Source organism: Peromyscus californicus, unplaced genomic scaffold (genome assembly GCF_007827085.1).
Source record: "Peromyscus californicus insignis strain IS unplaced genomic scaffold, ASM782708v3 Scaffold_20__1_contigs__length_68692818, whole genome shotgun sequence".
NCBI classification, from domain to species: Eukaryota; Metazoa; Chordata; class Mammalia; order Rodentia; family Cricetidae; genus Peromyscus; species Peromyscus californicus.
In genome coordinates this window covers 53,863,298-53,889,958 of record NW_026294503.1, presented here as the reverse complement: position 1 = coordinate 53,889,958, position 26,661 = coordinate 53,863,298, and the positions used below count along the sequence as shown (strand labels likewise).

Here is a 26,661-nt window from a genome sequence, read left to right as displayed (position 1 = left end):
AGCAGTGAGCACCCAGACAGACCTGGAAAAGCTACTTTATTTAGAGGCCTGGGAGATTGAACAAGTGTCAGGCCCAGTCCTTTGGGGCAAGATGCGCAGACAGGCGACAAGGCTTATTCAGCCCTGTTTGCATCACTTATAAGCATGAGACTGAGTTCCTCTATTGGCACGAAGCACCATGTGCTGGGGGCATGTTGAGTGCTAGGCCAGGGCAGTTATGCTAAGGTGGTATCAGACAGAGACGGGTCAGGTTTTGACTGGAGATCTCTGCTATCATGGAGAGACCGTGAGGGTAGGGATCCCAGTGGTCTCAGCAACTCAGCAGCACTGGGGAAGCCTCGGGAGACTCCACACATGTGGAGGACACCGAGGCCTTTATGAGGATCATGTTACACAGAGTTCTGCCGCCCAGAGGGGTGGCCTGCTGCTGTAGGAACACTGCTCATCAGTGGTCCTTGCCGCTGCTTCAGGGCCTGTGGCCTCAGTGGCCACCTCTTCGCTGTAGTAAGGAGACTCTAGCAGCTTCAGGACACGTCGCACCTAGAGAACAGGTGAGAGGAATTGGGAGTAGGGCATATTTAATGACCGCTCTTCCTCCCGGGACATAACAGGCACAGGTGTGTGCTTACCTCGGAAAAGTCTCCGTTTTCAGCAGCTTCAATGGCTTTCTGTGCAATATAGTTCCTTAGGATGTACTTGGGGTTGTTGGCATGCATGATGCGCACACGGTCTGCCTGCCAGGCAGCAGTGTCTCCGACACCCTCCTTCTCCTTGTCCAGACGGGCTCTGGAATCATATCCCTAGCTGGCTTTTTCCAACAAGACCAGCTTGCTCCAGCCCCAATTCAGGGCCATCTGCAGCCACCCCTGTGTGCCATTGTGCCAAGGAGCCAGCACAGGTGACCCTGGAAGCTGCCTACCTGTACTCCTGTAGCCAAGTTTTCCAGTGGTCTGTGTTCTTGCTCTGCAGTTCAGCGGGGCTCAGCTGTTCCAGCCGGGACTGGTGTTCCACACGCTCTAGCTCCTTTGTGACATTGGCTTGAGTGCCGATGAGGGCAAAGAGCTGTGGGTTCGACTGTGCAAGCATGAGCATCATAGAGAGCTGCCTGCAGGGAGGGGGACAGGAAGTACCTCAGCTAGGGGCAGTGGACAGATTTTATCTTGCTGTGAAGGCGGCTGCTTTGTAGATAGCCACATGACTCAGGTGCTGAGGCAACTTCCAAATTGCCCTGGACCCGGACGTTGCAGTTAGCTGAGGAGGTCAGGGACCATCGTGACCCAGGTGTGTTTCTACCAAATCTCAAGTGCCATTTCCTCTGAATGGTTACTGCTCCATTCTCCACTAAATTCCTTCTGTATGACTAGCCCCTAGGTTGTTACTTGAAAGCCTGTAAACCACCACCACCACCATTTCCCACATCTCCTCTGGACACAGTGTGCACACCCTATGGGAGATGCTGTGGGAAGACACAGTCTGCTTGGCAGCTCCATCCCAGTCCACCTGTGCCCTGCTTTCTCCATGTTAGTGCCCTGGTCCCCAATGCTACCGAAATGTGACCTTACTACATTCATGCCTAGGAATGGGGCAGCTGCCAGGGCCTCAGGTGTACCTGTGAAGGACTCTCACAGGCAGTCTCCAACTTCCCTGCTGAAAACAAATTCCAAGGGTATACACTCACCGGGGATCCATCTGGGGTCGGAAGGCAAGCTTCAGCTCTTCCAGAGAGGCACACTGGGAGGTCAGCCTGGTTAGGAACTCTGTTGAGTCTGATGGTTCAGCTGGGAAGGAGCTCAGCATATAGAAGGTATTTGTGAAGTCAGCACCTGAAAAATGAGCTGCTCAGGTGCTGGGAGGCAGATACTGGCTCCCATTTCCATAGCCACCAGACATCTGTTACAAGTCCTTTGTAGGTGATGTTACCTAAAAATGGATTGACACTGACAGAAAACAAGGCTAGCCTGGGACCCCCAGTCACAGTGCCTGCCTGGGGACTCCCTGGGGCACCCCGACACACCCAGTACAGTGTAGCTGTCAGCCTGACCTGGTAATCAGAGTCACTTGGAACCATGCAACTCCTAAGCAACATATGAAAGTGCAGAAAGAGGGCTGTAAGCTTGCTCAGTGGATAACGGGGCTTGCTGCCGTGTGCACTGGACAAGTTTGATCCCCAAGACCCAAACCGTGGAAGATGCCTGACTCCAGCAAGTTGCACTTTTACCTCTGCTATGTGCACTGTAGTACGCACGCGAACACAGTAATTTCTTAAAAATATAAGATGAGGCCAAGTGGTGGTGGCACAAGCCTTTAATCCCAGCACTCAGGAGGCAGGCAGATCTCTACACGTTCCAGGACAGCCTGGGCTACACAGAGAAACCTGTCTTGGGAAACCAATTTATAAAATGAGAAGTCAGGTGTAGCAGTATGTGGGAGGCTGTCAAGTTCCAGGCCAGCCTAGGTTATATAGCAAAACCCAGTTTGTCTGCTCACATGCTGTGGTCCATGTGTGGACGTCAGAGGACAGCTTTGTGGAGCAGTTCTCCCCCGTCTTCATAGGGTTCTGGGAGTCAAACAGGTCTTCAGGCTTTGTAGAGCAAGCTTTACCTCATGAGCCACCTCACCAGCCTTCCCAGTCTGCGTGTCTGTGATGCGTGCACATGAAGGCCAGAGCAAGATCTCTGCTGGCTTCCTCTACTGCTCTCAGCCTGGCCTCAAGACACTCAACTGGAAGCACCCTCCCCCACCCTGTAATGTTGAGGTTACTGCCTTTTTATGTGGGTGCTAGGGACTAGAGCTTGGGTTCTCATTCTTGCAGAACAAACACCCACTGAGCCATCTCCCCAGCTCAAGACCCAGTTTCAAAAACTAAGAAGGCTCGGTGGACAGCGGCACTTGTCACTCACTGTGCCTGAGAACCTGGGCTCACTACCCGGGAGCAACGTGGTAGACGAGAACTGCCTCCTGCAAACGACCTCCATGCTTGTGGGGCCATAGGCACACTCCCCTTCATACACAAAAGTAATTTCAAAAAAGGCTGGGCACTGTGGTGGCACATTTTAGCACTCCAGGGACAGAGGCAGGCAGATCTCTGAGTTTGAGACTGAGGCCAGCCTGGTCTACATAGCAAGTTCCAGGCCAACCAGGGCTACACAGTGAGACCCTGTCTCAAAAAGATGAAAACACTCCCAGAGTAATGGAGAAAACGAGACGAAAGAGAGGTAAGACATACAGAAAACAAACTTGTCCGGGATTAGTTGTAACTAATGGATTACCCATCCCTGCGATGGAGAGGCAAGTAGACAGAGTGGAGGAGAAAGATGTGATTCAGCCTGTCTATAAAATGCCTGCTTTAGAGTCAAGTGTGTTGAAAATGAAAGATAAAACCCATGCAAACAGGGTCTGCAGAGGCTGAGGTGGTGGCACAGGCCTTTAATATCTGTGGCAGGCAGGTCTCTGTGTTAGAGCCCAGCCTAGGGCACGCTGAGTTCTAGACAACCAAAGCTATGTGGAGAGACCCTATTGCAAAATAATAAGAAATAAAGAGGCTGGGGTGCTCACACTAACACAGGCAAGACAAGCTGGGCATGTGTCCCCAGCGTTCAGGAGGCTGGCGCAGGAGAAGTGCTAGTACAAGACCAGCCTGGGCTAGTGTCTCCAGATAAAAGGCTGCAGTTCTGAGACCAGGAACAAAGCAAACATGCCCATGTTAGTCACCTCTGCTCAAGACAGTGTTATGTCCAGAACACTCAGGGATGAACTAAAAATGACCCAGTAACCCCACTGACTATGAGAACTGGAAGCTGGGATTCAAAACAGTAACTGCATACATTTTTTTCCCCCCAGAGCTGAGGACCGAACCCAGGGCCTTGCGCTTGTTAGGAAAGCGCTCTACCACTGAGCTAAATCCCCAACCCCAAAACCCAAATTTTTTTTTTTTTTTTGGTTTTTCGAGACAGGGTTTCTCTGTGTAGCTTTTGTGCCTTTCCTAGAACTCACTTTGGAGACCAGGCTGGCCTTGAACTCACAAAGATCCACCTGGCTCTGCCTCCTGAGTGCTGGGATTAAAGGCGTGCGCCACCACCGCCCGGCTCCCAAAATTTTTTTTGAGACAGGGTTTCTCTGTGTAGTTTTGGTGCCTGTCCTGGATCTCACTCTGTAGACCAGGATGGGCTTGAACTTACAGAGATCCATTTGGCTTTGTCTCCCGAGAGCTGGGATTAGAGACGTGTGCCACCACCGCCCAGCATACATTTTTTAAGTGCACTATATGCAACAGCCTTTAAGAAAACCCAAGGGGGCAGCCGGGCGGTGATGGCACACACCTTTAATCCAGCACTTGGGAGGCGGAGGCAGAGGCAGGCAGATATCTGAGTTCGAGGCCAGCCTGGTATACAGAGCAAGTTCTAGTACAGCCAGGGCTACACAGAGAAACTGTCTTGAACACCCCCCCCACCCCCCCGCCCAACACACACAAAAGAAAACCCAAGGGGATCATTACCATAGACACTGGATATTCAGCATTAAAAATGGAGTTAAATTCAGACACATGCTACAACATGGAAGAACCTAGGGATCCTCTGTGTAGTGAAATAAGCCAGCCACAGACCAATCCTGAGGTTCCTAGAGTGGTCAAATTTACAGAAAACAGAATGGTGGTGTTGGGAGGAGGTGGATGGAGAATATTTAAAGGAGACAATTTCAGTTTGGGAAATGGGAATGTCCTCAGTGCCAGTAAACTGGCGTCTAGAAACGTCTAGAAATGAAGTATTTGCCCACAGTGCCAGGGTTCTGTGGCTCACCAGTCAGATGCATGGTCTCCAGAAGCTTGGCCACAAGTGTCCCATCTTCCTCCAGCTCCACTCGAATAAGGCCCAGCTTCTTACGCATCTTCTTCAGATAGTGCCTTTGGAATTCGCTGTCAAACTCCTCGGCGAGGATGGCCTCCCCCAGCACGAGGGGCAGTTCAGGCTCCAGTGCTTCTGCCAGCTTCTGCAGGTTCCACTTGCACACCTGCGGCTGCTTGCTGTACGTGTAGCGCCCAGCATTGTCGGAGGCGTTGCAAACATGGTCAGGGTCGTATCTGCCACACAGAGAAGTCTATCAGGAGACAGGGCAGGCTCCTGGGGAAGGCTGATGACCACGCCCGTGGTGATACCACTCTTGCCTGTCAGGTCCTGTGGGCTTAGACACCTCGAGACTGGCTGTACTTTCTTCTGCCTATACACAGGCAGTTTGGCCTCAAGGCCAGGGAGGAAGCTCCTTGAGACCCAGAAAGACACAGGCCACCAGATAGATAGAGCCCTCCCTGCTTACCACCTGCCTCTGCTCCACCCCTCCCCCGCACCCCCACTCCTTTGATCCACTTACAGCCTGGCAGTGGAGGGACTTGTTCTAACATGCTAAGATGTCATCCTTTTTTGTTCAAAACACTCCAGGGAAGCCAAGTATGATGGCACACTCCTATAATCCTATCATTCAGAAGCCTAAGACAGGAAGACCACAAGTTCAAGGCCAGTCTGGATTACATAATGAGTTCTGCTTGTAGGAATGGCTGATCAGACACTGCTGGGAATGAAACACTGAAAAAAGGCACATGAGCAACACACAGGCCTCCCTGCTCCTTTCTTATACCCGTGACCCCTGTGCTGTTGGGGTCTGTCCCTTCCACTGTGAGGGACAGTTCCTAGGTGACTAACAGGCAAGAGGCCCATCACCTTCAACCCTAGGGGCATTACCTGTCCATGAAGCCGAAGGGGCCGTAGTCAATAGTGAGCCCCACGATGCTCATGTTGTCCGTGTTGAGCACGCCATGGCAGAAGCCGACACACTGCCACTCGGCCACCATCCGTGCTGTTCGCCGGGTCACCTAGGGGACAGGCTCTGGTTGCTCCCTCCCTGTGGTGCCCTTACGCATGCCAGAGCACCCAGCGCATCTCCTGGATGCCAGTGGACTTCTCTAAGTGGTTCTCAGTCCAGGGCCCTCTGCAGTCCCTTACCACTCGGTGTTTCAGAAGTATGTTTGTGGTGAGTTGGCTTATATGGGCCTAAGTTCCATTTCCGCCACCTAGTCTTTTATCTGCTGCCAATTCTGGATAAACCATAAAAATCAGCAACACAGACTGAGTCCCAGGAAAATATCACACTGTCATAGACCAGTCTAGGTTGCTATTTCCTAGACAGTGCTATCCCATCTCCATAGGAGGTGCTATATGGCCATGTCACCAACTGCTCACCCAACCAGAGGCAGCCCCTGAACACAAGGTTCCAGTGTGGCCTGGAGAACAGTAGCCCAAGTGCAGGACTGCACCAGAGCGCCCCTCCCCCAAGTGCAGGACTGCACCAGAGCCCGCCCCCCCCCCCCCCCCCCCCCGCCCCCAAGTGCAGGACTGCACCAGAGCCCACACCGCCCAAGCAAGTGGCCTTTTGTATAAGAAGCACAAGAGCTCCTGGGAACCAGCGAGTACTGGCCTTCCAGTTTCATGACAAAGACAGACGCTTAAAGGGACAGTGTTAAGCTGACCAGATCACCCACCTGTTCCTGTGTGAGAGCATGAAGCTGAGCCTCATAGCTCCTCCTGGTGCATTGTGGCTCTGTCACACCACATCCCCAGCAACTGTGCCACAGGTGGGAAATAGGAGTGACCTGGTGTGGGACAAAGCCCCGTGGACTCATGCTTGGAGGATTATTCTGCTGACCAGCTGCAATGACTTGTAGTATTCTAGCCCAAGCCACACAGAAACGGGACTATGCCTGGCCCTGGCTGGGGGAGTTCACATCTCTTCTCCCCAGGTAGAGATACCAAGTGGGTGTGCTGGGTCGAGAACACCGACCCATGCAGTCGGTGTCCAGTACTCAACAGTGCTTCTGTCCACGTGTCTTCCCTCACTGGGCCTCCTGGTTCTCGCAGGTGTACTCAGAACCAGGTGTCTTAATGCTACAGCATCAAAAAGCTCTGGTGTATTAATCCCAACACTCAGGAGGTAGAGGCAAGTGGGTCTTTATGAGTCTGAGGCCAGCCTGATCTACACATAGCAAGTTCCAGGTTAGCCAATGCTTCTTAGTAAAACTGTCTCAAAAATAACAAAAGTCCTGGCTCCTGAGGCTGAGGGAGATGATGGACCTGAGGGCAGGAGCAAGGAACAGAAAAGACAGGGATACCAGAGAAAAGCCTTGGTCTCTGGTCACAGTGACCATATTTGGCAACAAGTGGAACTCAACCCACGGCCAGTGGGGAGGGCCAGTGGGCAACCCTCTGCCTACCTCTCTGAAAAAGGCAGCATTCCTCTGTGTGTGGTCACTGTCGCAGGTGTGGGCAGCCTGGATTTCGGGGTAGAAAGAACTGATCACATAGTCGAGCATCTGCACGCGGATATCGTTCCGTCCCACGCTAGGGCCTGCTCGCCCTGTGTGCTCGTCGGGGGGCTTAAAAATTTCAAAGGAGCCAAATCTGCAGGAAAGACCCAGTGTTCAGTAAGTCAGACGGACCCCCATCCCTTGGAGAAAAAGAAATACCAGCATGGCTCCAAGGCCCTGCAGCCCTACAATGGAAGAGTATGTTGACGAGACACAGCAACACCCAGCCAGAGCAGGGCCAGATCTGAGTGACAGACAGGACTCGGTTTGGCCAACTGCCAGCCAATTAACCTCTAGTTTCCAGATCCTGGGAGGCCCATTGTGCCCAGAAACCACCATGGCTGCCTACTTTGTCAACCTCAACTCCACACGGGGTTTTGTGTGCACCCCACATTGTGCGGACAAGCAGGGGTGGTTGGCTCTAGCAGAGAGAATGTACAAGTGCAGTGTCTCAGCAGCGTGGCTGTCCCACAGGGGACATCAGTCACATACGGAGACTTGTTTTGTTTGGAGACAGGGTTTCTCTGTGTAACCAGGCTGTTCTGGAACTCTGTAGACCAGGCTGGCCTCAAACTCAGAGATCCGCCTGCCTCTGCCTCCTGAGTGCTGGGATTAAAGGTGTGCACCACCATGCCTGACTTTTTTTTTTTTTTTTAATTGTAACTGTGTTGCTACTAGCAATTGGTGGGCAGAGGCTAGTAATGATATCAACATTGTACAAGGCATAGGATGGCCTCTACTCAAATGTCAACCAAGTTAGGGCAAAGGGCCTCTGGAGTGGAGCAGTTATCATCGCTGGCCTCTTTCCATCTTCCCAGAGGTCAGAAAAAGCCAGAGACCAACAGTGGGCCTTGTGTGGGGTGGGTGGTATTAGATGACTAACTCGCCTGGGCATGACAGGACCGAGAACCCTAAGAACACTGGCCACCTCCTGACAGTTCCCTACTCAGAGCCCCTGAAGTGCTGGACACCAAGCTAAGGTGCAGACAGAGGAGTCTGCCAGAAAGGACTAGGCTAATGAGTTAGCGGGTGATTAAGAAAAAAGCTACAGGAGCCCACTGATGGGGACATGAAATGAGGCCATTTCCTTGTGGAAATTCTACATAGTTCTTGATCGAGAGGCATCTGGGGCTAAATCCTGACCACAGCCAGATGCTATTGCTTGTTCATGAGCTGGGTTCAACATTCTGGCTGCATAAGCATGGATCTTCTATGACCTATGAGCAAGTGCATGTAGACAGGCCTAGTGGACCCCAGCATTACCTTATAAAAGTGGGAGCTATACGCAACACAACCGTGCACTTTTCATATTTTGGATTACCATCATAGAACACGTCGCGAATCACTGTGGACTCAGATGTGACGCAGGCCCCGGCCCTAGTGGTGGGGATCCCCAGGTGAAACATGGCTTCGCTGCATAGGAACTCCCGGATGCTTGACCGCAGGACTTTGCGACCATCGGCCTGTCTGAAATCAAACACAGGCCAGAAAGCCAGTCAGGCAAAGGTTATTCCAGGCCACGTTTCCCAAGAGCTTTGGGGTGGCGATCATATGACTAAGGATAGGCAAAGAGACATACTTCAAATCTGCAGTTTTGCCTTCAAGAGTGGTTTACAAAAAAACACAATAATTAGTACATACTCACACACCCCAGCACAACCCTCTGGTGGCTTGAAGGAAAATGGCCCCCAAAGGGAGCTGCACTTTTAGGAGGTGTGGCTTTGTTGGAGGAAGTGTGTCACTGTAGGGGTGGGCTTTGAGGTCTCTTGCTCAAGCTTCTCTCAGTGTGACCCTTAGTCAACTTCCTGTTGCCTGTAAGATGTAGCACTCTCAACTCCAGCACCATGTCTGCCTGCATGCTGCCATGCTCCCTCTGAACCTCTGAAATTGTAAGTGAGCCACCTCAATTAAATGTTTTCTTGATAAGAATTGCTGTGGTCACGGTGTCTCTTCACAGCAATGCTAACTAACACAAAAATGCTAACTAAGACACACCCCGAGTGAGCAGATACAGAAGAAGCACAAGCTCATTAGTAAGCTGTTACCTGGGTCTCAGGGAAGGACACATGCTCTGCTCCAAACCCAAAGGGCAGGCAGAAACTGTTAAGACTACAGTATAGTGGGTAGTTCTGGGACAAGCAGTTGGTGGACATGTGGCACATGCCACACCCCTAAAGGAAACGAAACTGCGTGACCACATGTCTACGTGTGACAGACTCATTAGGGGCTACAGGGAAATAAAGAACAAGATTGGGCAAGAAAACTGCCTTCTATGGGTCGTCTGTGCACCTTGAACTGGGCCTATTTTGTTTTTAGCAGAACAAAGTACAATATCAGGAGCCCAGCACAGTGGCTACCTGGACAGGCCACATCCATAGCCCCTCCTTGCGTGAGGGGTGCCTAACCAAGAGGCCTCCTACCTGGAACCGAGCACACCAATATGCTGCGTACAGCCCTGTGTTCTCGGTATGTGGAACAGACAGGAGGATCAAAAGTTTAAGATCAAGCCTGGTGTGGAGGCACACGCCTTTAATCTCAGCGCTTGAGGGGTAGAGGTAGATGGATCTCTGTGAGTTCAAGGCCTGCATGTTTACGTGTCAAGTCTGAGGACAGCCGGGGATATGTAGTGAGACCCTGTCTCAAAAAAACAAAACAAAAAAACACAACCTAGTCCACGCTAACCTAACCTAGTTGGAGTCTAGTAAACGGGATCTTAGAAACAAGCTAGCTGTCCTGTGAGCTCTCTTCTGGCACTGTCACTCTCCCATCCTTGCTGTGTGACCATGTGGCAATTCTGGCTTCTCTGTAAATAAACCTAATCCTGGGCAGAAAGGTAGGCTGCTTTGCACAGGCCTGGGGCTTACCACAAGGGCTTGTCTTGAAGCCCCCACAACCAAGGAAGGGAGGAGACAGGGCAAGAGGCCACTCACTCATCTCAGGGTTCTAGAAACCTTGACCCCACAACCACTTCCAACCTCAGCCTCAAGTGTTGGCAAGGTGTTGAGGTCAGGGACCCTGACACACAAGTACGAGACCTAAGCAAGGGTCAAAGGGAATCCCCGACTTAAAGGAAACATTTTAGCTGGCCTCCGGTATGGAAACACCAACTAAAAATAAGTATGAAAAGCATCGTTCGTGGCTGGATATGTTGCTCAGTAGAAGTCTAGAATATATGAGATTCTGGATTTGATTCCCAGCACCATGATAAGATATAACAAAGCCTTCCAACATCAAATTATCCTGACAACAGGCTATTTTTTTAAAAAAAAGTGTAAGGCTGCTTCCAGAATGAGCAGACTCTGGAATGTGGCATCTGCCCTTCTTTCCAGGAGTTGACACCTAGGAGAAGGTTGCTCCAGGTGAGAAGTTGAGTGCCAGGTGAGACCATTAATTTGGCATGGGGCACAGATCAAAGACCTGGGGCTGGGAAGATGAGCAAGAACCCACTATTCTGAGAAGCTTGTCTGAGTTGAAGGCAGCTTGGTGGGGGACGGTTGTCATGCTAGTGGCAGAGAGGCCGATGTAGTGTCAAACCATAAAATCCCAACTTACTATCTCTTAGTCACTTAACAAGCATCTGTATTAATCATGTAGTGAAAGGCAGGAACAGAGCCCTAAGTGCTGTCTGTACCTGGGTGGCAGGACCTGGGTAAGAGTTTTCAGCCTGTCTGGATTTGGACAGCCCGGTCTTGGACCACTCATGTACTCCCCACAGGAATCCAAGAACTACACACCTAATGGTGTGTGTGTGTCCGGGGTGGGGGTGGGGTGATTAGAACTGACAGGCTTGGGAGAATGCTCACCGAGAAGGTGGGTATGAGAAGAGACTGCCCCCCAGTCCCTAGATGGTGCACAAAGAGGCCTGCTAGAGTCTGGGCGAGATGGGGAAGCAGACTGCTTAAGTAGCACGGGAAAACAGGTGCCTGGACATCAGCCCCTCTGAAAACTGGTCTCTGGACAAGATGTCCAGCAAACAGTATCATTCCTGGAACTGGCTCCAAAGTCCTCGGTGTGTTTCTGACAACACAACGGACGGCCATTGGAGGTGTGTTCCTTCTGCTTCACCTGACAGAATAGGCAGCTGGAGACTCTCTATGGAGTGTCAGCCAGAAAGGGAGCACAGCCCCTAACTGCCCGTTCTCCGTCTTGCCACCGGGCACCTCCCAGCCCCGCCTCTTAGCCTTCCTCCTCGAAACCCTTTGCAAAGACGCTTCACCGTCTAGGTCCTAACCACTCCATGGAGCTTTTCTGGGTGTACGTCTGTCCCAAACCGGGCGAAAGGCGCCACTGAGCACCTTCCCGTTTCACCCGAGCGCGCAGAGGGGTGCGGCCTGAGAGCTCCCCGAGTTCCGCACCTGGAGAAGGGCGTGGGGCCGGCCCCCTTGAGCTGCAGCTCCCAGCGCTCGCCGGCCGCAGTGCACACCTCGCCCAGGTACATGGCGGCGCCGTCGCCCAGCTGCCCAGCGAACTGGCCGAACTGGTGGCCACAGTAGCAGTGCGCGGCGGGCTCGGCGCCCGGCAGCAGCGCATTGCCGCTGAAGAAGAGCGCGGCTTCGGCCTCGACCTCGGCCTCCTCGCGGGCCTCCAGCCCCAGCAGCGCCAGCGCGGGCATCGACAGCGCCACGAGGCACGGCCGCCGCAGCGGGGCGGGCCGTGCACGGCTGAAGCAGGCTCCGGGCACCGGCCGCGGGGTGGACAGGACGTCCTCCGGCCCGGGCGGCGGCGTCTCGACGGGCAGCGCGCGCAGGGCGCGGTTGTCGAAGCGCAGCCCCGCGAGCCAGCGCGGCGTGGGCTCCATGGCAGCCGCCCAGGTGGAGCAGGGCGCGGGCGACGGAAGCGCGAGGCCGAAGGACTGCGGCCGGGTTCGGGCAGCCGCGAGCGAAGCCCCGAACGCGGCCCTGAGAGAGGCCATTCGCCGCGCCGCCGGAAGCTCGCTCGCCACGACCGGAAGTTTTTCACCGCCCAATTAGGGGTTGGTGGGGGCACGCCCAGAAGCTTGGCTCTGATTGGTTCTCTCTCTTGTTCGTCCACTTCCGGGCTTCGAGAAATGGCAGGTGGGAGTGGGCCTGAGATGCTCTCTAAGCTCTGGCACCAGTGCACCGGGTCAGCGGAGTTCTGAAGCGCCCACCCAGGTGACATGTGACTGAGTGAGGTCCCTAAAAGACCACCAGGGGCGCCCCCAACTAATGGGAAGCCAACAGCCAACGTTAGCCCGGGTTCCACTGGGTGCTTTGGGTTTGGCCGGTTCTGTCCATCACACACATAAAACCAGAAATTGAATCTTTGAGCTGTTTTATTCAGAGAGCCAACAATCTAAGACAGTAGTTTAACATCCTAAAGATGTGTCTTTCACCTCATCTTTAGCCAGCAGCCTATGTAGGTAAGTAAACAAAGGCAGTCAGTCATTCCAAAGTTCAGTCTTGCCCTCTGGTCAGTCTGTCAATCTTGGTTCAGATTTATGGAGTTGGTGCTTTTCTCTCCATCATCCCCCTCTCTGTAGCAGGGGGAGGGTTTGCAAACAAGGGCCCGAGTCTGTCGTTCTTCCTGAGTCAGCTGTTTGGATAACTTTTATGCTTAACTCAGAACACACTATCAATGTGTGTATGTAGATTCCTTTCTACAATAAAGTACAAATATGTTCTTAGAATGTAGAATATGCAGTGCCCTTCCACCAGGACAATTTTTCTCATGTTTTGACCAGAGAAGGGCCAGAAATCTTGTCAGTGTTCCTGGGATCTGTGGGACAGGTGGGAGCTGGCCACCTAAAACTTAATACAGAAACAATTTGCATCAGCAATTGTACCAGGGCAGGGCTGAAGCAGAGGTTGGACAATGGGTCAGGGTAGGGTTCTGAGCTTACCTGGAACCTGGGTTCCACATATAGAACTTCTCTCTGAAGTGATCACATTTCCTTTTCTCCCCATTTTGTGTCTGTCACTTGCAGTCTAGGTGGATATGAGCCTTGATGGCGGAGGTAGACAGCATCCAGTGCTCAGGAAGCCTATTAGTCTCCAATAGGAGACTTTGAGCATGGACAAATGCACACATCCCTTCCTGGCTGTGTCTCTCTTCATTTCAGCCTCTGCCTTCAGTTCTAGACCTTAAGAATTCACATCTGGAACTTTTCCTGGGGCCACAGTGGGCTTCTAAAGCTACAGTGAACCTAGCTCTGCCCCTGGAGCTGTGTGATCACACTAGTGAATTTCCCCTTCCTTCTGCACTGGAGGTGGGATGATGTGTATGCATACCTCTTTTTTCTGTGACCGCAGGCTATAGCACCTCAGCCCTGGCCAGAGCATCTGTGCTCCTGCTGCTGCCACCAACACGGACTTCACTGGCTTTGCTCTGGCCTGAAAATAATATACTCCCGCTCCCACATCTGTCAGGCACTGAAGTGTGAACCAGAGGATATACAGGTGCTGAGTGCATGCACTTGGCTGGCACACAGATAACCTTGCTAAATACTAGTGAGCACCAGGGGCCAGCCTGTATACTTTGCTGAGATGGATAGTATGTACCCTGGGATGCAGGAGTACCTCTAGCATCCTGCAGACAAAAGAGGAAGCCAGTCCCCATCACCTGAGTCCCATTTTCATACACTGCACAAAACGGGAGCTTCCAAAATTAAAATTTATTTCTCTTTCTAGGGAATGAATCCACGAGTGTGAGACAGAAGTACACAGCCCAACCAGCCCTGTATCCCCTGCCCAGCTCAGTGTTTCACCTGATTTGGCAATCAACACAAGGATATTCAGAGAGGTCTTGGTCTTGCCAGGCTGTGCAGTATGTCAGGAGCCACAGCCTGTACACATGAATGGCTGGTGTGCACAAGCCAACCATGGCCTTAGGTTTGTGGCCCATAGTGGGTCCACTACTGTCCAGTTTGGGCATCCCACCTAATGCACAGGAATCAGGTCAAGCCCCTCCCAGCACCAAGGGCAGCCAGGGAAGCAGGCTGATACTTGAGGCAGCCCAATGCCACACTGAGCTGTAGTAGAGTCGAGCAGGGGCTACCCTGGACCCCCAGCTGACTCTCTGACATACACTGCCCACTCGGGGCACACAAATACAAATAAAAAGACTTCTTTGTCCTCGCTGGATTTAAGGCTTGTATTTCCTGATATTTGCTTCAGTTTGTTTTTTCTTTGATGTCAAAATTACCTGAGTAAAACCTTTTTGACAATAAAAAACAAAAAACCAAACCACAGACTCTCTGCAGGTAGAGACAGCTGGCAATGCCACATGCATGTCTAGGCCAGCCAAAGGCCCTACACACCTACAGGAAAGAGCTGCATGGACACCCAGCTCCCCAAACTTGCCGGCCCCAAACCCACAGTGAGATGCACTCGGGGCCAGATGCTCCTGCCGGCCAGAGCACAAGGCACAGTGAGGTAGGTAGAGCAACAGCTTGCCAGGCCCACCCTGGGGTTAGGTGTGGGGCACCTCAGTGCCTTCCCTCAGCTTCTGGCCCTTTTGGAATTAGGCCGCTGGGTCCTGACACTGTGGACGGCCCTGACGCCCATGGGTGGCCCCTACAGTGTGTGTGGGGGGCTGCTGGGAAGCCTGAGCTCAGACAGTTAAATATTCTTTATTTGGGTGGGCTGGGCATGGGGAAGGTAGGATAAGCCTGGCCTAGGCCCCCATAGGGGGTGGCTTGGATGTATCTGCACCCAGGGACATCTCCAGACAGGTGGCGACAGCTCCTCGGGAGCACCAGATGTGATGCAGAGGAGAAGAGCCCCTGGGTGTGGTCTCTCGTTTGCATGGTCCTCCTATCGGCCTGGCCGGGCCTCGCTCACCCTCTGGAGGCAGAACTGCGCAGCAGGCAGTGATAGGACCAGGTTCATGGTTCGACGGCCCATCCAGTACAGACTGTAGCCCAGCAGGCCAAAGAAGGCAGCCTTCACGGCCACCCGGGACACTCTGCCCGAGATGGATGGAGGGGGAACTCTGTGGGAGGGAGAGGTATGGTAGGCCTGGCTGGAGCATGTACTCCCAAGGTCTTCCCATCTATGGGTCACCACCACGTGCAGTTGCAGGGACTTCCAGGTGGGGTGGGGAAGGCACTCACGTCATGATCTCCTGGATGTTGAGGTCGGTGCTCCAGTTCTTCTCAATGCCAGGCACATGACCCATGCCAACAACACCCACAACCACAGATGGGACGCACTTCCTGGGCTCAGCTGTCAGGGGAGGGTGAAAGTCAGTGGCAGGCACAGAACTAGTATTTTGGGGAGTTCCCACCCTGGTCTGTCCATCACCATCAGAGGCGCGGGGAAGCTCAAGGCGCCTTGCAGCCTGCCGCAGCATGTAAGTCAAATAGACATCACGCTCTGAAACAATGGTTCGGTGCAAGTCAGGAAACTCCCCAATCATCTCTGCCATCATCTGCTCCAATAGGTCCTTCTGCTTGCAACGCTCCACATCATCTTTGCTGAGGACAGAGGGCATGTTGCTAGCTCAGAGGGATAAACAGGGATTTGCTCGCATACTGTGGGGATGGAGACATCGGAAGTCTTGTGTTGCTGACTCAGGACAGGGACCATCGCAGGTGTGGAATGTGCCATGAACAGGCCAGGGAGGCTGTCCTACCTGATTGGGTCTGACAGGAAGCACAGGCCCCAGGCCAGCTTGACCTTCTGCCAGAAGGAGAGTGCAGCAATGGCCCTCTTAAAGGTGACGGGGATGGGCCGGTCACCCAGGTGGAATTTGCAGAATGGTACCTTGCTAGCCTGAGGTAGAGGCTGGATGTTAGGACTTGTGACACCAAGGATAGCTGCCATCAGCCCCCACTAAGGCATCCACAAATCCCCTGGGTCTAGCACCCACCTCCTTGAAGGCTTCCCTGAACTCGCCACCAGGGGCCATGCCCAGCTGCTCAGTGATGTGGGCAGACACCTTCAGCAGCAACATCTGCATGAGTCCAGACATGAGCCCATTCTGCAGGAAGAGGAACCATGTCAGCTATACTGCACAGAGTGAGTAAGGCAAAGCAGTATGAAGACCCCAGGGTGCCCTTGAGCTAGGCCCCAGCCTATGACTGGTCTCAGGCCCCTTCCAGTGGCAGGGGCAGGCCATCCTGGGACATGAGGAGGGTCCGACAACAGCAGGTCATCTTGGCTTCAAGAATCATTCAAATGTGTTGCCTCTGAAAAAAGTTCTCTTTATAGGACGGTCAATGATGTTGAGAAGGAGCTACTGACAGGGACCACCTGGCCAGGTGTCGGAGGCAGGCACAGGCTGATCCTGAGCAGACAGGCTGGAGCACCTAACAGGGAGTCTCAGTACTTGCCACATCCATCTGCGGAGGGCAACATGAATGCCTAGCGTCCACAGTGGCCACTGGCTGCCTCTGGTCTGGCCAGGCCCTAAGGTACGGGTCGGTCTGCTGAGATTCCACCCTGCATGGCTGGCACTTCTTAGGAAGGATCACTCATGAGCTGCTGCATGGACTGTCTACTCTACCTTCCCAGGAAGGTCTGGCCCTTGATTCAGGAAAGTGCACTTGGAGACCTGGTGATAATTTATCCAATAGGAGTATCCTTATTTACCTGACTTGGGGGACAGGCTGCAAAGTCTAGGCTGACCATGAGATTTATTTTATTGTCTGTTTTTTAAAATGTAGCCCTGGCTGGCTTGGAAACTTGCTTTGTAGACCAGGCTAGCCTTGAACACACAGAAATCCACCTGCCACTGCCTCCCAAATGCTGGGATTAAAGCTGTGTGTCACCATGCTCAGCTTGTGGGGCTCATGGGTCAGGTAGTACCAGCTTACTGCTGGAGGAACTAGAGCTGTGCTCACAAGGCCAACCCACAATAAACACTGGACACCAGGACAGTGGCCTCCTGGCGGGCAGCACTTGTGCATGTTATCACACACTGTTGCTGGGGAGACTCGTGCCATCTGAGGCTCCTTGAGGGACGAGGGGCAGCAGGTGCCAGCTTCTCCGCTTTGTTGACCCTTGCCCAGGCCCTGACTGATGGGCCCAGTCAGTTGTCTGGCTCTTCTTCCCGTGAAGTATGGACCCTCTGTTTTAAGGAGAGTGCATGGGGGTTGGGGACAGGGATGACACATGACTGGTATTAAAACCACACCTGATTGAATGGTGATTTCTTTTTACAGGGTATCCAGTAAAGGTCTATGGTGACACCCCTCATCTGGGAGATTCCTGGGTGAAAAGTGCTCAGCATGTCTGGGACAGTCACACGAGACTCTAACACTCGTTCCCTTCAAATAAGAGGAGGCATACTCTGCAGCTGGGGCAAGACATGCCTGTGCCCTCGGAAAAGCAGATCACAAGGATGTGCCCCAAGTGTTGCTTCTCCTAGACCTACAGGGCTGGGGCGATGTGGAAGACAAGGGCCACACAGCAATGTGGTGGGCCAGACAATGCTCAGACCCACCACTGCCGCTTAGCAAAACAGGCTTCAGCTCTGCCCTGTTCCTGCCTTGTGGAGGATCCTTATCCATCTCTTCTTCCAGCCTCTATCCTCTCGTGGGTGAGAGTGGGCTTGCGACCAGAAGGCCGGCCCAGGGAGGAGCCTGCCTGCCATCAGCTCAAAGGAGACTCTAGGCTCTACAGAAAAGGGCAGAAGCTTCGGGTCCCTATGTAGCCTTGGGCACCCAGAGCCCATCGGGCGGCTGCTATGCGCACCTGCCTGACAGCCTGGTGGAGCTTCTCCAGGCTGACCTCCTTGGCCTCTCGTAGCAGCGTTCTCTCGTCCATCTTCAGCATGGACACACGGTACTGACAGAGTTCCACAACTACCACATCGGGCTGCACCTCCCGGATAGTCTGTAAAGCAAGGGCCACACTCCAATAGAGCTCTATTGGCACTTCCACACTGGACAAGGAGCCCACACCAGGGGGCAGCCAGTGCTAACAGCCTGTGTGGCTTCGGTGACAAATTCTAGAGAAAAAGCAACCAAAGGAAGCCATGAGACAGCTTTCCTTGTCCAAATGAAGAAGCCCAAGGCTTTGAGTTGTGGAGCAGGAACCACTACTTATCACTCCAGGGGCTCCAGAGTTAGAAATACCTGCTGCACAGCTCTTGCCTGGTTGCCCTGGACTGTGTCCCTGGAGGACAGTCGGACACACGCATAGCGCTCACCTTCACTACATCCCGCTTGCTGTCGTCACTGAAGTGAGCAGTGCCCACCACATACACCTTGCTCCCATCCTCAGCCACCAGCTGGGTCACAGTGCGTGGAAGGTTGGGCCGCTCACGCCGTCTCTTCAGCTTCATCTCCAGGAGCAAGTTGAAGGCGTCCACATCAGCTGCAACACCAGCAGAAGCCATGGTGGGCTGGGGCCTGACGCCAGGGCACAACTGCCCACGCACTGGTCCCAAACCCTCTCCAGGCCCTCAGTGAGAACTGACTCCCACTGGACACATGATCTCTGGCAGGCAGAACACTTCACACAGATGGGGGACCCAGATGACCGGGCAAGCCACCTGACCACATCTGTGAGCAGAGCACTATCTGAGGGGCCCGGGCAGGAGCTCTCACCACCGTCAACTAGACCCAGACTGTCCTAGGAGAGCGCTGTGGATGGGGGGAGGGGTGACCAGGTGCCCTGGAAGTGTCTCAGTCATGCGCATGGCTGGACTTAGGGGAAGCAGAGGCTCTGGGCAAGCATAGGTTGGCAGCCAGTTTCAGGATATTACAAGGCACCTGAGTATGGTGCGGGGTTCCCGCTGCCTTTACTCCCTCCCGAACTGGGCAGGCCACTGATGTCCCCACCCCCTCCCTGGGGCCCAGCATTGTGTCTATACCAAGTCCTGAAGGGAAACATACAGATGTTTTGAGGGTCTCCAGAAAGCACCCTTGGCACTGCTTCCGAGGCCCCTGATGTCACCACGGGTTCCGTATCAGCCTGCAGAGGGAGTTCAGGTAAGTGTCCAAATACTTGGGCCCCACCCCACAGGTCAGGCACACTCCAGACCTGTTGTACCTCCTTAGCAAGCCCAAGAGGGGCCATTTGCCTCAGGCCTTCCCCATGGAAGTTCTTGCTGGACTCTAAAAACCCTAGTTATCAAGTTAGGTCTCTGTAGAGAAGCAGCTAAAGGGACCAGGGTGGCCACACCAGAAGGTATTTTGGGTTGGGAAGAGGGTTGTTTAGGAGGATGTTCCACCATCCCCCACCTTTCCCTTACCTCTTGAGCTGGCTTCTCCTCTCCCTCCATGACTGGACAGCAGCTTCCTGACTGATGTAGGATGCCTGAGGAGACAGATAATAGTTCTTACCCAGGGTCCCAGGGACAGGATCAGGGTTCACTGTGACAACAGAATTGGGTCCTTAGGATAGGACCTTGGCCTTCTGTGCCTATACCATTGGCGTCTTCCTGCTTAAGTGTATGCGGTTTGAGGTCTAGGGTCCTTTTGGGATGTGCCACACTGGTGAGAGGCCAGCAGCCTCCGTGAGTAATGTATGGATGGCTGTGCACAGGGGAAATCTCTGGCATGCAGGGGCTTCAACCACAACAGGCGCAAACATAGTGAAGTTAACCTGTGTCTCTCTGAGAAGCTGTGCTGACTCCTCTGGGGTTACTGTAGGACACAGTGCTGAGGCTGCTGTCCCCATGGTGGGAACCCCAGAGCCTTTGTGAGAAAGCCTCTTCAAGGAAACCCTCCATTCTTTTTATAACAACGGCCACAACTGTTTGGCTACCAGCCAGAAGGACAAAGACTAAGCAAGAAGACAGCATCCGAGGAGCCAAGACAGTTTTCCAGTTTAAAAGCCTAACATGAAAGACACTGTATTAGAAACTTGACAAGGGGCGGTACCCTGGTAACCAGTCCCTGACACTGTGGTTCCTTACTGCATTATTGGGAGCCCCAGGGTTGGGAGCCCACAGTGTCAGGTGGTACAGAGGGAAGAGTAATACACTGACCAAAGGGGACAGAGGCAGCTTCAAACCATGGCCCAGCAAGGCCAACAGACTCACGGATCTGCCAGTGGTCAGATACCTCCTACCTGGCAGTCATACATGTACACATTGTCTATGTACCTGTGTGTGGGTATGTGCACGTGTTTGGGTGCCTGTGGAGGCCAGAAGAGACAGATTACCCTGGAGCTGGAGTTACAAGTGGCTGTGATCCGGAGGCACCTGATGTAAGCTTTGGGAACTGGACTCAGGTGCTCTGCAAGGGCAGTTTGGCTCTCTTAACTGCTGAGCCATTTCTCTGCCCCACCCCACCCCAACTATATAGTTTTAGCGAACACATGTAAAGGTATTTCAATTCCATGCTGGTGGGTTTCATGAATTATAGAAGCTATTTCCTCAAACAAAACAAAATCATCACCCATAATGTATAGGTTACTTATAAACAATGTTATATTTGTTTTATATATGTTGCTTTAACAAAGAAGCGTGTAGACTGTGGCTTATAGTAAGTTTTGGTTTTACTTAATTACTGGGCAAGCCGCAATGTAACATTTCACAATTAGGATAGGAATTTATACTGTACCAAGCTGATAATAGAAAAATAAATAAAAAAGTGGGAAACAAAACAAAAAAAACAAAGAAGTATGTGTGTGTGTGTGTGTGTGTGTGTGTGTGTGTGTACCAAATACGTCAAGACAGGAACGCTTAGCAGACATAATGGTCCTGGCTGGAGAAACCCTTTTAAAAATGACAAGTTTACTGGAAAAATCTGATCTTTGGGTGTAGTAATGTTTTTAAGAGTTTTTTTTTTTTTTTAAAGATTTATTTATTTATTATGTATACAGTATTGTGCCTGCATGTGTCCCTGCAGGCCAGAAGAGGGCACCAGATCTCATTACAGATGGTTGTGAGCCACCATGTGGTTGCTAGGAATTGAACTCAGGACCTCCGGGAAGAGCAGTTAGTGCTTTTAATCACTGAGCCCAAGAGTTTTTATTATTACCAATTATGTATATTTGTGTGTCTGTGTGTGTTTTGTGCACACGAGTACAGTACCCACAGGGGAGAGATACCCAGAAGTCAGAGGTACAGGTGGTTGTAAGCCACCAGAGGTCAAACACCAGTTCTTCTAAGAGCAGTACTTATGGGGAGCAGGGGCGCACGCCTTTAATCCCAGCACTCAAGAGGCAGAGGCAGGCGGATCTCTAAGTTTGAGGCCAGCCTGGTCTACAAAACAAGTTTCAGGGCAGCTAGAGCAACACAGAGAAACCCTGTCTGAAAATTTAAAGAGACAGACAGAGGGGGAGGGGGAGGGGGGAGAGGGAGAGGGAGAGGGAGAGGGAGAGGGAGAGGGAGAGGGAGAGGGAGAGGGAGAGGGAGCGCAGTACATGTTCTTAAATCCTGGGTTTTGTAATATTAAGGAACTAGAATATTCTAGTTTTCCTTCAGCTACAGCAAGAAAGGATGATTCTGTTTTGATGTGTTTGAGTACCTCAGTAATACGTACTGAGGGAAACGTGCCCTGGAAAGAGCTGTGTCAGAATGGGGATATGGTAAGATGACAGTGGTACCCCGCAGACCCTGGGGACTTTCTGGGTTCATTTTGACCTACCGCTTTTGTCTGCACACTTCTTAGAACTGTCAGCTCCCCACCCCAGCCCTGTGTCTCCTCTGGTCCTATTGTATAAATGTGATTCAGGGGTCTCTCTGGGTATAATCAAACTTCTAATGCTGTGGTCAATAGTAAAATGGGGGCAGGCAATCCTAAGCACTACAAGCCTTCTGCAAGAGGAACTGGAGCAGGGCCAGGGTGGGTTACAAGGTAGAGGGCAGCAGACACCTGGAGATAGCCTCTGAAACCATGTGCTCCTGGCCTTATGGCACTTCTGACTGTTAGAGAGGCAAGCATAACTTAGCTTACTGCTCTGCCCTAGGGTCCCCCTTCTCCCAGGTCTGGAACCTATCCTAACATGCACCCTAGGCATTTTATATAAAGACCAGCACATCTGGGCAGTACCATTGCTGGCTCAGGGCTTGTGCATGGCCAGGACTACACTCAACCCCATGGCATCTGCTCACAGTTTCACCCTACGGGTCTCCTTTCATTAACAGAACAAAATGCTTCAAAGAAACAGGAACAGGGAAATCAATGTACTTGGACAGGGGAACCTGCCTTTCAGGACAGGGTAGGGACTGTCCCTCCCACTCCACGGAACCCCAGTCAAGGGCAGGGAGGGTAGCCCACACAGGGACCAGCAGTGAAAAAGCAGAGTATCGCCTTGTTCTGGATGAGCACACGAAGCAAACCAGTAGTCCTAACAGCAGCACCAGGCTGCCAAACATGAGATGAAAACTTAAAACATCCTGTGCAAGTGGGCGGGCCAGCCAGAGGCTGCAGCAAATGGGAAAGGACCACGTCGGCTCTGCCTGCCCTGCCCTTTAAGAGGTGGGGCGGCTGCAGGTCTGCAGTTAGCTCTACCCTTCAAAGCTTGCTTAGGGTGCCTCTGAGCCTTTGAGGAGTATGGAGGCCACCAAAGCTGGAAAGCTGGCTCCAGATAGCTGTGGAGAGTCCTTGGCTGGTCCACAGCAGGACTGGTTTCACCTCCAGTCACCTCCAGTCGTGTGGTAGGTGGAGAAGCCCACAGGCTGGTCAGGAGCCAAGCTCTGAGCCCTTTGATGGCCAGACACCCAAACACAGCACCAGGACCCCTTGTGGCTCCCAGCCCTGGGACACAGCCGCTCATGCAGAGCAGTGCCAGTAGGGAGGGGAGGTCAGGCAAGGCGGCCACTGACAGTCTTTCCACACCACCTCCCCCAAGACAGAAGCCTGTGATTACAGTCCCTGCCACTATCAAATCTATGCATTTTCTGATCCTTTGGCTTCCTGCCTCTCAGAGACAATTCCATTAGTTACTAGTGCCTCCTCACCCTGCTCATTGTTTCTGACTGAGCAACGGAGACAGACAGACCTCCACTTGCACACACACCTAAGCATCCAGCCACTTGACCTGCACTGCACTTGTTACGTGTCCTTTTCAGACACAGTCAAGCTGTAAGAAGTGACCTCCTACTGCTCAGCCTCCCCAGGGAACAAATCGCTTCATAAATCCCCAGTAGTTAGCAGACAAGTTACCAGACCTGCTCCTGGCCAAGACCACACTGTAGACTTTTACAGGGTAAAGTCAGAGAGCTGTGATTTCTGTCAAATCGGCCTCTCACCAGCTCTCCCTGCTGAGCAGGACTGTAGGAGAGACACCGCTCCAGATCTGCTACCAACCAGGCAAGATGCTTCTACATGCTAAACACCAGAACTTTCAGCATTTGCTAAATTTCTAGGGGAACTAGGCTTGGACCTTTGAAAATTCCCAGGAGTCTGTGGCTTTAAGAGAAAAAAACGCCAGCTCAAAGGGCAGGGAAGGTCTCTTCATGTCAGGGCTAAGTAACCATAGAGGTTCTGCATTGGATTCAAAGCCATTTCAGAAATGCTCCCCACCTGCCCAGCCCCACAACTGTCTCTCTTCTGGAGCCTATTAATACGAACCAAGAGTGTCCTACCCAAATTCATATACTGAAAATCTAAGCCTCAAAGTAATTACATCAATAGGCAAGGTGACTTAAGAGGTGACTGGATTCAGATGAGGCCATAAGGCAGATCCCATGATGGACCTGGGGTCCTCATAAGAGACACTAAGCAGCTGTGAGAACACAATGAGAAGGGACCTCTACAAGACAGGCAGCGCCTTCATTAGCAACCCCCAAAGACTAGCGTTCGACCTTGGACTCCCAGGCTCTGAAAGTATGAGAAACAGACGTTTGTTAAATTTCTTAACCCACAAAACCCCTGTTACCACCCCAAGCTGACACACCCATCACGCTCTGCAATCTCTGAAAAACTGCTTCTCAGATGGCAGCTTGGCTTCCTACCACTCGTCAAAAGCTGACCACGACCAGATGGAAAAATCTAGACAGGCCTTCATAGCGTACTCAGAAAACCAAGAGAGAAAGAAATAGCAGGATGCACAAAAGCCCTGGCCCCCTCTTGTCCGTTTCTGACGCCCGGGCACTGCCAGATCCAAGAAAACCTGCTCCAGCAAGACGTATTTTACCCAAGTGTGGCAGAGCCGAGGGCCGGAAGAGGAAACACACCCGAGGTGAAGAAGCCTCGCCAGCCCTCCCGGGACCTAGTTTCTGTCCACCTGGAGATGCCCTGTCGGGGCCTGCAGGCTCTTGGTGGCCGTCCACTCTGCCAGAGCCCTGCTGGCATCCTGCCCACAGTGTCACGGCCACCGCAAGACGAGCCTTCTTAGGGAGGCAAGAGAGGGAGGCCCCGGGACAGACAGCAGCGTCTCACAAGACCGGCGAACCTGCAGCCCCTCCGCTCGGGGAGCACGGCAGCTTGGTGACTGCTGCCCCACTTCTCAAGGAGCTCTTGACGTCCCAGAGCCAGCGGAGCGCTTCTGAGCGTCCGGGTTGTTTCTGGGACTCGCGAGCCCAAGAACCATCTCCACCGTCCTGGGTCAGCCCGACCCGGTGGGATGCGTGCCCCTGGTCTCCGCAGTCCCCCACCTGCAGCCCGCGCCCTCCCGCGCGCGCCGTCGAGGCGCGAGGAGTCCCCGCCCGCCCGGCCAGGCCACGGCGTACCGAGCGAGGCGGCGGCGCTCCTCAGCCGGCCTCCATGCGCGCGTCGCCGGGCTGACGGGGTGAGCCGGGGCGGGGCGGCCGGACGGGCCGGACAGGCCGAGGGTGCGGGCCGCACGGCATGCCGGGAAACGCCTCCCAGGGCCGCGCGCGCGCGCGACCCCGCCCCCGCCGGGGTCTAAGCGCAGGGCCCCGCCCACCGGCCCGACGCCCCCATGTCCTAGAGAGCAACCCGGAGCACGCTGCGGGGCGCTAACCCCACAGCCAAGTCTGTGCAATGGGGCTGTGCTCTTTAGGCGTTCGTCCACACGGTGGCCTAGCGTCCAGGGAGCAGTCAGCCGCACTGGAGAGGGACAGAAACTAGGGATCGTACGACCCGCCCTTAGGGCTTCCTTGGGGAAACACATGCCAGGTGGAGAGGCTCAAAGGCAGGACTAAGGAGCAAGAAGCTGGCCAAGTCAGTCCCCTAGGCCATCAGGACCTCACAGTTCCGCTGCATGTGACCGAGAGTCTGGAAATGGCGGGGGTCTCTGGGTGGGTGGCGCCCCAGTGATAGCCTCACCAGTGCCCAGGCCTCAGGGTATCCAGTCTCCAACTGCACCTTGGAACAGGACAGGGGGTGGGGCCAGTTGGCCCACTCAGGTCTCCAGGTGGCAGAGAGAGGACTGTTGGTCCTCCTGCCCAAGGTTAGTGAATGGGAGGAGCCAGGTGGGCCCAGAGTAGACATTTCTCTATTGAGTGCCCCAAGATGAGCTACTGTGGGGGGGTCAGACAGAGACGACCCAGGGCAGGCCCTGACACAGACCTTCCAAAGGGGGAGTAAGCTCTGCCTAGCTCCCAGCTGCCCCATCCAGCCCTTTCAGATTCCAAGAGGCGAGAGGTTGCAGCCCTGGCCTTGGCCTTTGACATCGGTCCTCTGAATGGCCCTTCTAGAACCTGGCTATTGTCGGGGAGTTAATCCTTTCTGCACCAGGCAGGGTTCCCTGGGGCAGGTGGTTTACACATGGAGAGGTCCACACGGAGACTACTGGCAGGTATTTGCTGCTCTTCTTGTTACCATCTCCTCCATACAGCTTCTCGATCCCCCAAGGGGCCTGGCTTCCAGGTGACCTCTGCCTTCCCTGCCCCTTAGTGACACACATCTTTGTTCTGGGGAGTCTCGGATGTGTCCCTGTTGCTCACTGCTTTTATGCCTCTGCTCCGTGGTCACCTCTCCTCTTCTGACCTCCTCAGCCACATTGATGCAGCTCAACAGAAGGCAGGGATGGACTCAGAGCCGAGCCTGCCACCCACTCTACTTGCTCACAAAGCACACACGATGAGGTGACTCTCCTGTACCCGTACTGTTTGAAAATCTTACTGCTAGGCTAGTGTCAGGAATGGGCCTGGATTCCAGTCCTGGTTGGCTGGGATGGTTCTCCCCAAGCCTCTCGGTTTCTGTGGGCAGACCACAGTGCCATGTCCCGTTTGCCCTGCCTAGGGAAAAGAGGGAAGGCGGCAGAGGATGGGCTGACATTCAAAGTAGACACTGACCCTCAAGGGCCAGAATTCTATTTTGGCTAAGTGGCTGTTGGGGGAGGAAGGTGATGAAAACCAGAGATGCCCTCTCACCTACTGGTGTCTGCAGGGGCCAGAAATAGGAAATGGTGTCTGGGGGACATGTCTGGCCATGCTGCCAGGGAAACCATGGCAGATCCCCAGCTGGTAGAGCCTGGGCCTACCCTGTATCTTAGGCTTTGCTTGGGTGAACAGCGTGCTAGCTGAGCTCTGCCTTCGACCAG

The 26,661-nt window shown here is 53.3% G+C and overlaps 2 protein-coding genes across 4 annotated transcripts; both read right to left on the bottom strand.

Moving 5' to 3' along the window:
- Window positions 1-19: 19 nt before the first annotated feature.
- Window positions 20-12,369, bottom strand: Selenoo (selenoprotein O). The gene is made up of 9 exons (XM_052748610.1): window positions 11,707-12,369; window positions 8,615-8,818; window positions 7,259-7,445; window positions 5,733-5,863; window positions 4,797-5,077; window positions 1,679-1,823; window positions 920-1,105; window positions 630-786; window positions 20-540 (listed from the first exon to the last, which is right to left on the bottom strand). Exons 1-9 carry the CDS (start codon window positions 12,261-12,263, stop codon window positions 376-378), a joined length of 2,013 nt encoding a protein of 670 aa, XP_052604570.1. The 5' UTR covers window positions 12,264-12,369; the 3' UTR covers window positions 20-375.
- A 1,593-nt stretch (window positions 12,370-13,962) lies between these two features.
- Trabd (TraB domain containing) lies at window positions 13,963-25,013 on the bottom strand. Of its 3 annotated transcripts, XM_052748612.1 has the most exons (10): window positions 19,864-20,954; window positions 19,511-19,575; window positions 19,152-19,230; window positions 18,464-18,630; window positions 18,007-18,147; window positions 16,181-16,291; window positions 15,944-16,083; window positions 15,613-15,785; window positions 15,423-15,534; window positions 13,963-15,301 (listed from the first exon to the last, which is right to left on the bottom strand). In XM_052748612.1, the coding sequence occupies exons 1-10, from the start codon at window positions 20,060-20,062 to the stop codon at window positions 15,124-15,126; spliced, it is 1,365 nt and encodes a 454-aa protein (XP_052604572.1). In that variant the 5' UTR covers window positions 20,063-20,954; the 3' UTR covers window positions 13,963-15,123. The 3 variants fall into 3 exon arrangements, with proteins under 3 accessions (XP_052604572.1, XP_052604573.1, XP_052604571.1); XM_052748613.1 differs by lacking the exon at window positions 19,864-20,954 and adding an exon at window positions 24,884-25,013 and having other exon boundaries at window positions 15,423-15,785; XM_052748611.1 differs by having other exon boundaries at window positions 15,423-15,785; window positions 19,864-20,964.
- Between the last annotated feature and the right edge of the window lie 1,648 nt (window positions 25,014-26,661).

What these genes read in the sequence shown, in the direction of transcription:
- Trabd (XM_052748611.1), bottom strand. Translation starts at nt 20,062, where the DNA reads ATGCTGTCTTCTTGCTTAGTCTTTGTCCTTCTGGCTGGTAGCCAAACA. An exon ending in AGCTTCTCAGAGAGACACAG is followed by an intron (nt 19,576 to 19,863) that starts GTTAACTTCACT and finishes CTGTCTCCTCAG; the next exon opens with GCATCCTACATCAGTCAGGA. An exon ending in AACATCCAGGAGATCATGAC is followed by an intron (nt 15,302 to 15,422) that starts GTGAGTGCCTTC and finishes TCCCTCCCACAG; the next exon opens with AGTTCCCCCTCCATCCATCT.